The sequence below is a fragment of the Gobio gobio genome (assembly GCF_949357685.1).
Source record: "Gobio gobio genome assembly, chromosome: 1".
NCBI classification, from domain to species: domain Eukaryota; kingdom Metazoa; phylum Chordata; class Actinopteri; order Cypriniformes; family Gobionidae; genus Gobio; species Gobio gobio.
The window spans coordinates 68,187,491-68,202,956 of record NC_137097.1 but is presented as its reverse complement, the minus strand read 5'-3'; the positions used below and the strand labels follow the sequence as shown (position 1 = coordinate 68,202,956).

The following is a 15,466-nucleotide window of genomic DNA, read 5'->3' as shown; positions in this document are numbered from 1 at the left end:
GGAGTAATGGATATTTTGTGTCTTCTGGTAAAGAGCCTCGTGTCAGCCGCCCTCCGACTCTCAAAAGCCCATCATCCAACCATGGGTCCAACTTATAAATGGTACTCTGCTTGCTTACTATATCCTTTCCAGAAGACAAAGCAGCGATCTCCTCAGGGAATCTTTGCTGTTGGCAGTAGCAAATTATAGCCAGCTCAGCTTCCATATGATCTTCTGCTGACAAGGTTTGTCCTCCTGTTGCACTTTTAACCATCCGCCTCTTTTGTACCAAGGCACTCTGCTTGTTGGCATCAGCATTATCTGACTCCATCCTCTTGAGAGTTCTTCTCAACAATAATATCCTCTTCAACCTAAGCAACCAGGCAACTGCTACTCGAAGTTTCCTCCAATCTGAAAAGTAAGCCATCAGCCAATCTGTACCCCTCAGTGAACCTTGAGTAGTTACCACATTTACAACAGCTTCTTTCTTAACCTCGAGGTCATCAACCCATGCTGCAGTGTGCACAAGATTTTTGGGCCAATCCTCTTCTGCTTTGTACAGAAACTTGGGACCTTCTATCCATCGGCTTTTCTTAATAAAATCTCCAACTCTCCTTCCTCTGGATGCATCATCAGCTGGGTTCTCCTTTGAGCCAACATATCGCCACTGTGATGTCTTTGTGCCTTCTCTGATAATAGAGACTCTGTTTGCAACGAAAGTATGAAAGCGCTTGTCCTCATTCACAACATACTTGAGCACTGATGTGCTGTCTGTCCAAAAGACAGATTCTTGCAACTGGAGTCTCAGCTCTTTCTTTAACATCAGGTCAACACGAACAGCAAGCACAGCAGCAGTTAACTCCAAACGGGGAACAGTGATGACCTTTAAAGGTGTTACTCTGGCTTTGCCCATGAGGAAGGCAACATGAATGTCACCGTTGCTATTCTGGATTCTAAGGTAAGTGACCGAACCATACCCCTGTTCGCTTGCGTCTGAAAAATTATGAAGCTGAGCATTTACGCAAGACCCACAGCTTATGGGCTTAACGCATCTCTCAACTTTAAATTCAGACAGTGCATTCAGCTCCTTCAACCACCTTGTCCAGTCACGCAAAATGTCGTAGGGCACAGTCTCATCCCATCCTACATTCCTCCGACATAACTCCTGTAGCATGATCTTAGCAGGTAACACAACTGGTGCCAAAAACCCAAGTGGATCGTATACTGAGCTGGAAACAGACAACATCCCACGTCTTGTGCAGGACTTCTCCTGGACCTCCATTTTGAACTTAAAGGAGTCAGTTTCCGCACACCACAGCAATCCAAGTGCTCTCTCAACAGGCAGGCTGTCCCTGTCCAGATCCAGCTCCTTCCACTCTTTGGCTCGGTGCTCCTCGGGAATGGTTTGCAGGACAGTGCGCTTGTTGCTACTCCATTTTGTCAGAGTGAAACCTCCTCGTTGACAAAGAATGGAAAGGTCATTAACTAAACAAACCGCTTCATCTTCAGAAGCCACACTCTTAAGGCAATCATCTACATAGAAGTTTTCTTTGAGAGTTTGAACAACCTCTTCTCGGAACGCAGATTGATGATCATCTGCTGTTTTTCTCAAAGCAAAGGCAGCACAACTCGGAGAGGAGACAGCCCCGAAGAGATGGACAGTCATGCGAAACACTGCCACTTCCTTTGTAAAATCTCCGTTCTGCCACCACAAAAAACGGATAAAGTCCCGGTCCTCTTCTGCCACCCGGACCTGATGAAACATTGATTGAATGTCACCCATGACCGCTACAGACTCCTGCCTAAACCTCAAGAGGACTCCAATCAATGTGCTTGTGAAATTGGGACCTTGTAAAAGGACTTGATTCAAAGATGTTCCATTGAATGCAGCACCACAATCAAAAACCACCCTCAAGTTCCTCTTCTTGGGATGACGTACACCATGGTGAGGAATGTACCACACCTTTCCGCTCTCACATTTAAGCTGATGTGTGGGCACTTGCTCTGCATATCCCCTTTTGATCATTTCATTTACAAATGATACATACTCCTGATAAAACTGATCATCTCTCTGAAGTCTCCTCTTCAATCCAAGTAACCGCTGTTTTGCCACAGAGAAATTGTTAGGAAGATACACATTTTCTTTTTTAAATGGTAACTTCAAGGTATAATGGTTGTCCTGAAGCTTGGCAGAACTCTCTGCAATCTCCAAAAATCTAATATCCTCTCTTGACAATCCTTGCTCTTCTGCAGCTCTTTCATTGAAGTCATGGTTGTATTGTTTAAACAACATCTCTTCCAATCTACACACTGAAATCCTGTTAACCACTGCAGAACAGTCTTCAGCCTCAAAGCTACCTGAATGCAAAGGACCATTAATAACCCAACCTAATGCCGTTCTCATAGCATAAGGCCCATCCCCATGGCTGTTTATGACTTCCCAAGGCTCTAACATCTTAGGAGCGTTGTTTCCAATCAACAAATCAACGTTAGCCATTATGCGAGGAACTTTAACCTTTGCCAGGTAAGGCCACTTAGACAAATCTCCTTTAGACACAATGTTGTCAGAACTTACAGGCATTTGTTTCTGTGTGAGCGTTTGTGGAAGCTGATAGAAGATGTTACCATCAATACCAGACACTTCCAAACCTGAGAGTGCATATGCTGATACAACTCTTTCCTGTCCCATTGTTTGTAACAGAAACTGAGTTCCTCTACCAGAAAGATTAAGCCGCTGCATAAGACTTTCAGTACAAAAGGTCGCAGAACTGCCAGGATCCAGGAATGCATACGTCTGGATTATCTGATCTCCTTTACTGGCCTTGACTTGAACTGGTAAGATAGAAAGCAGACAGCGATCCTTTCCGGCCCCTGTATGACCACATGTTTCGGCAGATCCTACAAACTTGCATGCCTCCGCCTCCTCTGAACTGGCCATATATCTGTCAACATGAAGCACAGTGGGATGGTGCCGACTACATATCTTACAAGTCAACCGCTTGCCACAATTACGACTCATGTGCCCAGCACTTAAGCAACCAAAGCAAAGCTCTTTCTCCTTTAGAAAGTCCATCTTTTCCCTCTGCTTCTTCTTTTTGAATTGTTGACAGTACTCCAATACATGATGCTTAGCACACCACACACATAATGGAATCACTTTAGAACTGTTTGGTAGCAATTCTGTCCTCATATTCTTAGAGGTTTCCTCAGATTCCACTGGTGCAATGTTAGTGGCAAAGATGTTTCCCTTAATTCTGCCTTCTGGACATAGCCTTGGTCGATTAACAGGTCTTGTGATCGTTGGCAAATCCCTAATATCACCAAACAAGGGATCCATTAGGATGCCCACCTGCCTTTCAATAAAATTCACAAGATCTTTGAACAAAGCTCTACATTGAGTAGTTTCCAGAATATTATGTGCGACAGTTCTCCACCGCTCTCTGAGCTTGAAAGGCAATTTACACATAATAGCTCTCATATTGCTTGGCATATCTAACTCCTGAAGGTAATGCAGTTCCTCAGTGACATTGCAACAACCACGCAAAAAAAGGGCATATGATTGCAAAGCATTGACATTCTCCCCTTTTATTGCAGGCCAAGACAAGGCTCTTTCCAGATAAGCAGTGGCAATCTTATACTTATTGCCAAAATGTTCCTGCAATAGCTGTTTTGCCTTAGCATAGCCAAGGTCCGGGGTCATGTGCAAGCAACTACGTACTAAATCTTGTGGCTGCCCCCTGGTGAACTGTTCCAAGTAATACAAACAATCACTACCACTTGTCTTCTCCTCCACTCCCTTTTCAAATGCTCTGATAAACGAAACATACTGAAAAGGATCTCCATCAAATAAAGGTAAATCTCTGGCTGGTAAGGAGGAACAACGTTGCTGTTGGACAAGAGCTGATGTTATTTCAACTTGCTTTTGCATTATAGTGCCAATGTCACCATACTGACTCTGCATTTGTGGCTGAAGAATCATTTCAGATGCTTGTTGTCCATGTTGAACTGATTTGTCTCCTAATGCATGCTGAGCATTCCGACTTTCTGGGTCCATACATTCATGCCAAGGCTGCTGAAGAATTTCCTGATATGGCACAGAAGAAGATGCTTGTTGTCTATGTTGAACTGATTTGTCTCCTAATGCATGCTGAGCATTCCGCCTTTCTGGGTCCATACATTCATGCCAAGGCTGCTGACGAATTTCCTGATATGGCACAGAAGAAGATGCTTGTTGTCTATGTTGAACTGATGTGTCTCCTAATGCATGCTGAGAATTCCGCCTTTCTGGGTCCATACATTCATGCCAAGGCTGCTGACGAATTTCCTGATATGGCACAGAAGACATCAAAGAAGGATCCACTGCTGGTACTTTGTTTGCAGTTTTACTATAGCCAACAAGTTCAAACTCTTCTGCCATTGGATTTAAGATAGTTGCAGATGCTTTCCTTTCTTCCTTTCCCAATTGAGACTTAACAACATGAGAGGCATTAGAAACACTGCGACTTTCAGAGGCCTTTAGGACTGCAAGTTTAGCATTGGATTCTGCTAGCATTGCCTTTAGTTCCAGTTGCTCCTTTTTCCTCTTAATCATCTGCTCTTGCTCCTCCAAGTCTTGTCTTTCCTTTAAAGCTGCCATACGAGTAAGCAGTGCAGCCTTATTTGCCTCGGCTATAATTCTGGCAGAAGAAACACTACTGCTTGTACTCGTTTTACTTGGATGTCTACTACCAACATTTGAAATACTGTCATCTGGATTGACCCCATCAACATTGTCATTCATGACTTCAGCTGTAGTACTTTCAACATTTTCAGTACGTGACACCCACATTTTGACTTCAGAAATACAATCATTATTCACAATCATTTTTGCCTTAAACCATGTGTCATGTTTTTCCTTCTCACTTTCAGGTAGCATACCCATCAAACTACCATGAATACCTTTTACTTCATCACACAAATCCAACAAATCAACAAAAGCACTTTGCACCTCTTTTACATTTCTTTGTTGCATCAGACCTTGTATCTTTTTCCTTAAATTAGTAGCTTTAGTTAATACAGATTTTCTATCACTCTGCAACCTTTCAACCTTTTCTACAAACGCTTTAGGAGTTAATTTCACAACACGTTTTGTTTGTCCATTTGAACATCAACATCAGTAAAAACACTAGTGTTCAACTGAAGCGCTTCCATTGGCATGTGCTCAGCTTCAGAAGTCTCCATAATCTACCGTTTTCAAAGCACAATCAAAGTAAAAGGTGAATCCAGTTCGCACAATTATACTCTTTGACCACCAATGCATTGGATTTATGTCCCCATGTTGTGCACAAAAAGTCAAAAAAGATGGCCATTCAACAATAAGTAGCGCTACTAAACATACCTCTTCACGTTGGGCGCCATATGAACAAAAAGCTCCCTTACTGACAGTCGTAGAGCAGCTCCGGTGCCTTTCCACGCGCTGGTAGATGATCCCTGACCCAAAGCAGAGACGCACACATATAATCCACAGATATGCGATGTCCTCCTATCACGGCTGCAGCTGATCTCAGATGTGAATGAAATCGATGCAAAGTTCCTCCAACATTCCAATCAATCTCGTTCAACAAATGACGAAACTCCAAAGCAAAAATAGGTAAACTCAGTTCCTTTTGAGTAAATACATAGTTTTTGACTAAATGTAAGCAGCCAAGTCTATTACTTTAAGCAGCTGATGGCTGCTGGAAGGTGCTTGTTAAAGGACGCGCTTGTTTGCATTTTTATTCACTGCAATGTCCACACCAAGTTAATATGCTTACATTGTAGATTTATTTTACTGTGACTGGTCCTCATTTCTAGTAAGCAAGAGCCCAACAAACAGTCAATAAATCCACAGTTCCAAATCCTTCACCAGTACAGATTTCCTCAGCATGGCATATAATAACAGTGTAGCATAGCTTAGCGGTCAAAAACTGTGTGCACCTTCCCTCCAGCAACACATGTCACCTAAAGGAAGGTTCCTACCTATATTCAACCACCAATTACCCAAAAGAGAGACCCCTACTGGACACACACTTACATAAGGTTTAAAATAAAGACAAAATGGCTCTTACAGTACCCAAGAAAACCGGTGGGTTACGGCCAATCCTGGACCTTCGCATCTTGAACCGATCCCTTCACCGGCTTCCGTTCAAGATGTTGACTGTGAAACGCCTTTTCGAATGCGTTCGTCCGTACGATTGGTTTGCAGCGATCGAACTGAAGGACGACTACTTCCATGTCTCCATCCTTCCTCGACACAGACCGTTCCTACGGTTTGCTTTCGAGGGGCGGGCATACCAGTACGCAGTTCTCCCATTCGGGTTATCTCTGTCCCCTCGCGTCTTCACGAAGATCGCCGAGGCAGCCCTTGCGCCCCTTTGGCAGCACGGGGTCCGCATCCTGAACTACCTCGACGACTGGCTCATACTAGGCCACTCTCGAGAGCAGGTTTGCGGACACAGAGATCTGGTTCTCCACCACTTAACCCGTCTGGGCCTTCGGGTCAACTGGGAGAAGAGCAAACTTTGCCCCGTGCAGAGGATCTCTTTTCTCGGTATGGAGATCGACTCGGTCGCCATGTACGCGCAGCTTTCGAGCGAGCGCGCGCAGTCTCTGCTGACTTGCCTCCGACAAATCGAGAGCAAGAATGCGGTTCCACTGAAACTATTTCAGAGGCTCCTGGGGCATATGGCATCTGCAGCCGCGGTAACGCCGCTCGGATTGCTTCATATGAGACCGCTTCAGCACTGGCTTCGCGATCGAGTCCCGAGATGGGCATGGCAGTCTGGCACGCTCCGGGTCCAAGTCACTCGGGCCTGCTTACAGACACTCACCCCGTGGTCGAACCTCAGCTTTCTACGGGCCGGTGTGCCCTTAGAACGAGTTTCCAGGCATGTTGTCGTATCGACGGATGCCTCTGCCACGGGCTGGGGTGCCATGTGCAATGGACAAGCAGCCGCGGGCTCCTGGACAGGACCCCAGCGCCTCCTGCATGTCAATTGCCTCGAGTTGCTGGCAGTACGGTTCGCCCTGCACCGCTTCCGAGCGTTGCTGAAGGGCCAACATGTGCTTGTCCGGACAGACAACACGGCCGTAGTAGCGTACATCAACCACCAGGGCGGTCTACGCTCCCGCCGCATGTCTCAACTCGCCCGCCATCTCATCCTATGGAGTCAGAAGCGCCTGAGGTCCCTTCGTGCTGTCCATATTCCGGGAGTCCTGAACCACGCAGCCGACGAGCTCTCGCGGTTTCAGCCTCTCCCGGGAGAATGGAGACTCCATCCCCGGACGGTTCAGCTGATTTGGGAACAGTTCGGCGACGCACAGGTAGACCTGTTTGCCTCCCACGACTCTTCCCACTGCAGCCTGTATTATTCCCTGACCGAGGGCACGCTCGGCACGGATGCACTGGCGCACAGCTGGCCGCGGGGCCTACGCAAATATGCGTTCCCCCCAGTGAGCCTACTCGCACAGCTTCTGTGCAAGATCAGGGAGGACAAGGAGCAGGTCCTTTTGGTCGCCCCGTACTGGCACGGCCGGACCTGGTTCCCCGAACTCATTCTCCTTGCGACAGCCCCTCCCTGGCCTATTCCTCTGAGACCGGACCTCCTTACTCAGAGACGGGGCACCCATTGGCACCCGCGTCCCGACCTTTGGAACCTCCACGTGTGGCTCCTAGACGGGACCCGGCAGGTTTGAGTGGCCTACCACCTACGGTGGTCGCCACCATCACTTCCGCTAGGGCAGAGTCCACTCGGCATGCCTATGCGTTGAAGTGGAACCTCTTCGTCACCTGGTGCTCTTCCCGCCAAGAAGACCCCTGGAAATGCCCGATCGGGTCCGTGCTTGAGTTTCTCCAAGAGGGGCTGGAGCGAAGGCTGTCTCCCTCCACCCTCAAGGTATATGTGGCCGCAATATCTGCCCACCACGATCTCTTGGAGAACAAAAAGGTAAGTCAGCACGACCTGGTCATCAGGTTCCTGAGGGGAGCTAGGAGACTGAATCCTCCTCGCTCTCCTCTCGTACCCTCTTGGGACCTCGCAGTAGTGTTAACTGCTCTGCTGAGACCTCCCTTTGAGCCTTTGCGGTCGGTTGATATTAAGTTTCTGTCTATGAAGACGGCTCTGCTGACCGCATTGGCCTCAGTCAAGAGGGTCGGGGACCTGCAGGCATTTTCGGTTGACGAAGCGTGCCTGGAATTCGGGCCGGCTAACTCTCACGTGATCCTGAGACCCCGGCTTGGATATGTGCCCAAGGTTCCCACCACTCCGTTTAAGGACCAGGTGGTGAACCTGCAAGCGCTGCCTTTGGAGGAGGCAGACCCAGCCTTGGCATTGCTCTGTCCAGTACGCGCCCTTCGCGCCTACGTAGACATGACGCAGTGTTTCAGGACCTCAGACCAGCTCTTTGTCTGTTATGGTGGAGAGCGGAAGGGAAGTGCTCTCTCAAAGCAAAGGCTGTCTCACTGGATAGTGGACACCATTGCTTTGGCTTACCAGCAGCAAGGCCGACCATGTCCCCTTGGTGTGAGGGCACACTCCACCCGGAGTGTGGCTTCCTCTTGGGCTCTAGCGCATGGCGCCTCGCTAGCAGACATCTGCAGAGCTGCAGGCTGGGCGACACCCAACACATTCGCCAGATTCTACAATCTCCGAGTGGAGCCAGTGTCCGACTATGTACTCGCCCCCCCGAGGGGCCGGTGATGGACCAGGTTCAGGTGTCTTCGCTTGCTCGCCACTCCACTCCACGGACTGGATACGTGCGATATTTCCTCAGGTGAGTTCCCCGAGAGCCCTGAGCTCCTCCAGCACTGTCGACGCCGACATCAGTTCAGTCTGCCCTTTCGAGCCCAGACCCTCATGTCCGGCCAGGTGCCCCATGTGCATGGTTCCCCTCCGGCGACCCCCACATGTGTATTTCACCGTAAGTCTCCGCAGTGAGCGGGTTTCTTCCCTTGGCGTGTCCCCGCCACCCCTAGGGTTAAAAATCCACCTTCGGCTGGTACCCTAGAGATCTTCCATATGCAACCCTCTCCGGGTCATATGTGTCTCTTAAGTCCTCCCCACGGGTAGGCATCTTTGGCATTCCCTCACTGGGATATGCTTCCCAGTGTACCTTGGTATTCCTGTGTTAAGTGGGAGTCCTTCGTCCGTACTAGTCTTACGACAGGGTACTCACACTTACGCAGGGCACTGGAAGACAGCTGAGTGGCGGGATTATATTGGGAACCCGCATTCGTTAGTCACTAACGTTACGTCGTAGTGACTGAACGAAAGGGAACGTCTCGGTTACGGATGTAACCCTCATTCCCTGAGGAGGGAACGGAGACGTAACGTCCCCTTGCCACATCGAGCTGTGTTGCCTGGAACGCAGGAGTTCAGTCTTGGCTCCTCAAGCAGGTAACATAATGCGATATTGCCTCGTACTTCCTTATATACTCACGCAGTGAGGCGGAGCTACGTATGCAAATTCTGCATGCCCCATGGCATTGGCACGCCATTGGGCATTTTCTCAAAACTCGAAGTTGATAGGCTTCTAAGCGAAACCCCCATTTGTTAGTCACTAACGTTACGTCTCCGTTCCCTCCTCAGGGAACGAGGGTTACATCCGTAACCGAGACGTTATTCACGTTTGAGAGTTGAGTCACTCTCCCACTCTTTACTGTAGATACAACTTATGGTACATTTATGCCGCTGTCATAGCCATCACTGGAATATACAGCTACGAGTTATCGCGCTAAAAACCCGGCTAAAGTCATGAATGAGCTCGTCTGCCTGCTGATCACTGATTGGCTGAAAGTGCGTGCTCGTCCACGAGAACCCGCCCTATCTGGCAACATGGTGTGTGATTTGTGCAGGTGCAGGCGTGATTGATCGTCTACAACCCAATAGGGTGTCAGAATGGTTTGTGTTTATCCTTCTCATCCAACCACAATCAAATTCACTCTGTCCGGATGGCGCGATTTATCTGGATAGTTTTTTTTTTTTTAATGACAAGCCGGAATGAAAACATGCCGAAATGGAATAGGAGTAACGAGGCTATTATTAAAATGTAAGGAGTAGAAAGTACAGATAATTGCTTGAAAATGTAAGGAGTAGAAGTAAAAAGTAGGCTGAAAATAATTACTCCAGTAAAGTATAGATACTCAAAATTTCTACTTAAGTAAGGTAACAAAGTATTTGTACTTCGTTACTTGACACCTCTGTAAATGCTGAACGAGGAATTCATTCAGGCTGTACGAACAATACAAATGAATAAACAGATAAAGCCACATGCATTCAAGACAACAGAAAACTGACGGATGTCTAAACTTGATCTAAACCCGTGTCACTGAGCTCATCATAACTGAATTTTAGGCTTTTGACAAATGTTTGTTAAAGGTGGCACTGCGGTAAATAGGCACATTTCATGTTTCTATTCTAGCTCAAACAATCTTAAGCAAACGCCCTTTGCATAACACAAGGCATATTCAGAAAAATATCCATTTCATAGACCAAGACAAGTTTTATGGTCATTTTAAAATGTTAAATGTATGTAATGCATACTTTAAATCCACAAAAATCAGGAATACTGAATAAACATCTTCATCGAAACACTGGGTGATTTATGAAGTAGGCATGTCATGTAATATTTGGGGAATGCATTTTGACACGAAAATTACACCTGTGGCCATTCCATTGGGTCGTTTATCAGTCACAGATACGGACAATTCGACTCAATACACCTCAGGATTTCTATATATTTTGCTCTGTCAAGCAGCAGAAGTGATTCTATGTAGGTTACACTGGGTTAACACGATGCCTTTCCAGTGTGGGGGAATGGACTGTTTTCCTCCAAGCCGACTCCGCCCCAGTTATGACACATCACTGACCAAGTCTATCATCTAATAGAGTGAAATGTTCTGATTGTTCTGCTCGTGTTTTTCCTGCTTCACTTGAGGTTGTTTTCTATGTTGTTGTTTATCGCTGGATCGCCTTGTGTTAATTTTTTTGTCGTGCTTTTCATGTTTTTCTCTTATGGCACAAATAAACTACATCTCATCATTTAGTGTTTGAATCATTGATTATGCAGTGAATTAAACCAGACTCTCAAAAACATTAAATAAATAAATGTTTGACATGAGGATGAATTTGGGGAATTAAAATGATTAAAATAAATAATTATGTCATAGAACATGAATAGTTTTTACTCACCCGTGTGTTTTCTGAAACGTGTGACATCTAAAAACAGAAAGTATGAAGTTATAAAGGGTTCATAACAGAATTCATCTTTAGATCAATAATGAGATCAAAATCCAAGATTTTATATTTTATATAACTTTTTAACTATAATGAATTGTATATGTGTACGAATGTGCACTCAGCGTATTCATTCATTGTTTAGCAAAATGATTAAAAATTAATTAATAATTTAATAAAGCCATATAAACAAATTCACCTTGTGTTATAATCATCTTCTGACTTTGTAAAAGTTGATCACGTTCTAAAGAAAATTCTGAAAAAGACGAGAAAATAACATTGAAATTACATCATGTTTTATAACTGATAAACAATAATTATGATCATTTATGTTATGTTTTTTTTTTCTTTCTTTTTTATTCATCGCAGCAGAACCTACGTCATTCGTCAGCTTCACGTGTGTTGCATGCTAGAAGCAACATGGAGCGAGCCAGAGAGTCGGCTGTGTGGAGGAGATATTTCACTCCACGCCAACTAGTTCGTTGGCTGTTTGCAATGTCTGCAAAGTAACTTAAATGTTTCGAGGGGAGGTGGTATTACTGCAATTTTCCTGCATTGAACATTTTTTGGCGGCCACCAAAACAAATTTTTGTCCCGCCAAAGCCTACATTTATGAGTTATTGTGATTTACGAGTGATGTAGAAGAGATGCTGCGCTTGTGACTGAGTGACAGAGAGAGCGATCAGAGAGCTCCTCCCCCGCGCACACTCTCTGGGTCTTTAAAATAATCTGTGTTAAGACCTGTTCACACTGGGACGATTTTCGTGCACGTTTATCGCCGACGTTTAACACCTGGTGACTAATCAAAGGGCTCCAATGTGAGTGTGCACACTGACGCGCAAAACGTCAGGCATAAAAGCGTCATTTTTAAAAAAAATGCTTCGGGTTAGTTTTTTTATTTTGACGCAGTGCGTTAAAAACTGGCCGACCAATGAGTTCACGTGTCTGGAGCTGCTGAAGTTACAGTAAAACACGACTTGGTGGCGCTCAAGCACAAAACGGTCTTGCCGAGCACACACTGATACGACGAATATGTAGTATATAAACCAAAAAGAAGATGAGTTGCTAATGCTGCCTGCCAGTTAGTAAAAAGTGTGTGAATGGTTTTGGCCATAGACATAATATGTCTGTGGTTTTGGCAAGCACATAAATACTGTCTCTCTTCTTCTTCTTCTGTGTGACAAGCGAGTGTCAGAAGAGTAAAGTGCCTCAGCTCCACCTTGTGTACCAGGAGCGCATCTACTGAATTTGCACGTTCACTCGTCGGCGCATCACCAGTGAAAATCGTTTGGGTGTGAACACTCAAGACGCGCCGAAAAACGTCACGAAAAACACTGGTGGTAAGCGCGCGCGATATTCGTCCCGGTGTGTACAGGCCTTTAGGTGTTAGCTCTCTCATATTTCACATATTAATCCAAATCAAAAGGTCGGAAGACCGAAACCATGTTGCACGTGACACATTCTGACAATTTTGTCCTTTTCTCTGACCAGCTGACATAAAGCATACTTTCAATAAACGGGAAACAAATTATATCCAGTTATGAAGTGTTTTCTGTGTTGATAAATCTTTCGTAATGTTCTAACAGACGGGATTGGCACACAATGCGTCTGCTAATGTCCGATTCGCGACCCTAATGACTCCTTTGAACCGAATCATTTTAACGACTGGTTGGAACAACTGATCTGGGCTGCGTTTCCCAAAAGCATCGTAAGCCTAAGTTGATCGTAAAAACGATCATACGAGTGATCTTAATATTAAGGTCTGTTTCCCAAAAGCATCGTAACTTAAGTAGCACTTGAAAATGATCGTAGATCTACGAGTGCTCTGGAGTAATCGTAAAGCTCTAAGTGTATCGTAAGAAGACAGAGTTATGAGGTCACCTACAGGACAACCGGCAGATTACACCTTTAACTTTATTCAAGTGTATTGTGATAATACTATAAGGTTTTGATTGTACTTTATTTTACACTTTTTTTTATTATCTTTTTTTATTTTAATATTCTCATTATTATCAATGTTGATAAAAAAAAACAATTCTGCTGCTTAATATTTTTGTGGAAACTGACTTTATGATCACAGCAAAAATTATAAATACACATCTGAATTAAATGAGGATATTTATTTCGTCTTTTTGAAAGGTATCTTTTCTTGTTTTTTTTTTTGTCCAGCCATTTTGTCAGTGCCTCAGCCTGTAGGTGCTTTATATATACACGTGTCTTGATTGCTAATCCACATCAGATGACAATTATTAGGTGAAACTTCAGAGGAAACGATTCCATATAAGGTTATATTTCAGCACTTCGCAAATGGACAGCGACTCTTAAGTAGCACTTAGAGCGCGTTCTCGCGCGTTCATGTTAAGTACATTTTTGGGAAACGCACGTGGAATTGCTGCGATTGATCGTAACTTCGCTCGTAGAACACGCTCTTTAGAGCTAGGAGACATCGTTATTAGGAAACCTGGCCCTGTCCAACACTGAACTCACGAATCAGTTTAATCATTTACTCAGAACACATCCGAAATGAGAACACAAGTGTGCTTACCCACTTTAGCAAGAGTGGGTAGTAAGAATTATTTTTAATTATCAACAGAATTTCAGCTTATTTCTGTTGACAATGTGTAGTAAAATAAATAGCCTAGCCTACAATCATTTAGACTGGAGTGAAACCAGAACAAAGATGTTATTAGCTAGCTGATAATTTTTATTAAATTGCATATGGCAGAAAATTAGGCTATTTGTTAATTTAATGCTACTTTTTAATATTGATATGATTATATACCAACACAATTATCTGTAGTGTAAAAAATGTTTGGTAACTGTCAGATTACTATTGTATGTTTGACCAATACACTGTTTTTTGTTTCCACTGCTACATTTTATTTATTTAAAGAAGTTTGATTACATTCTATTTTAGATTTGAATGCACAATTGTTTTTTAAATAAATAAGAATTCAACACTTTACATACATCTGTTATTTTGTCTTAGTTACTGTATGTTTGATTAGTAAAGTCTGGTGCCTTTAGTCTCTTGAAGGAAGGTATAAGGTGGAAGATATACAGTTTATTATTAATTCAACAATAGTATCGGATCGGTATCGGGTATCGACAGATACACAAAGCCCAGGCATCGGTATCGGGGCTGAAAAAGTCGGATCGGTGCACCCCTAAACAAAACATTATCAAAACTAGAAACATCGTTTAAACATCAGTGTTTCTCTGCTCATCCTGGACTGAAGCACAAACTCTTCATCACACAATAGTAACACACAAAACTCAACAGAAACCCTTTAAATCACATTTATGGCTGAAAACAGACTTTAAATTAGTAACTTAATAAACACAGATTCACCCTGCTGTATTCTGTTCTTCTCTTCCCGCAGTTGCCTTTGTGCTGAAGAAAATTTAAAAACAAGAGAAAACAGAATTCAGACAACAGAAGCATTAAATTCACATATAGTTACAATAGCTACAAATTGCAGGACCAGTTTAATTCAGACAATGTCTGTTAATTAAATATTTTTGCTAAAAGAGTAACCCTTGACCCTTGAACCCTTGACGCATGTGTATTGGCGAACGCAGAAGCGCTGAGGACAGAGCAAAACAAAACATATCATCAAGGGTCACTCTTTTAGCACAAGTCGACTTGTGTACCGCTGACCGCTGGAAGCTAGTTATTTTAGTCTATAACGTTTTTTCTTACACAAACGCATCGCTTCAGAAGGCCTTTATTAACCCCCGGAGCTCTTTGGAGCAGTTATATGATGGATAGATGCACTTATATTGACTTTAAAAACGACACAACAGTCACTGCCATTATAAAGCTGGGAAGAGCCAGGACTTTTTTATTATAACTCAGATTGTGTTCGTCTGAAAGAAGAATGTCATATACACCTAGGATGACTTGAGGATGAGTAAATCAGGGGAGAATTTTCATTTTTGGGTGAACTAACCCTTTAATATTAGTGAACACATTAGAGTGTATATACACTGAGAGCACTAGTAAAAACATATTCTAATTATATTATTTTAAGTGTTTGCAGACATTGAAACTGATCCCACTGTATAAAAAATGCAAATTAAAATTCAACCTGTTTAACTGGAAACCAGCCAACAAGTCAAACGTGAACTCATTCAATCTTGTTTAAAGTTTTCATCACAGATTGATATTAAACACAATACACAATCATTATAGATGTGGTGGAAATGACATTGTTCATGACTTTCAGAAAAAG

The 15,466-nt window shown here is 44.0% G+C and overlaps 1 protein-coding gene across 3 annotated transcripts in view; it reads right to left on the bottom strand.

Annotated features, from left to right (window-relative positions):
• LOC307132893 (butyrophilin subfamily 1 member A1-like) overlaps positions 1-15,466 on the bottom strand; it is a 127,503-nt gene that overhangs the window by 34,219 nt on the left and 77,818 nt on the right. For 2 of the 3 annotated variants that reach the window (XM_079827491.1, XM_079827493.1), the window contains 3 exons: positions 14,584-14,625; positions 11,431-11,487; positions 11,187-11,213 (listed from right to left, as the gene is read on the bottom strand). In XM_079827491.1, the coding sequence (XP_079683617.1) occupies positions 11,187-11,213; positions 11,431-11,487; positions 14,584-14,625 (126 nt within the window). The remainder of the gene's footprint in view (positions 1-11,186; positions 11,214-11,430; positions 11,488-14,583; positions 14,626-15,466) is intronic. The other variant, XM_079827492.1, reaches the window with a different exon arrangement.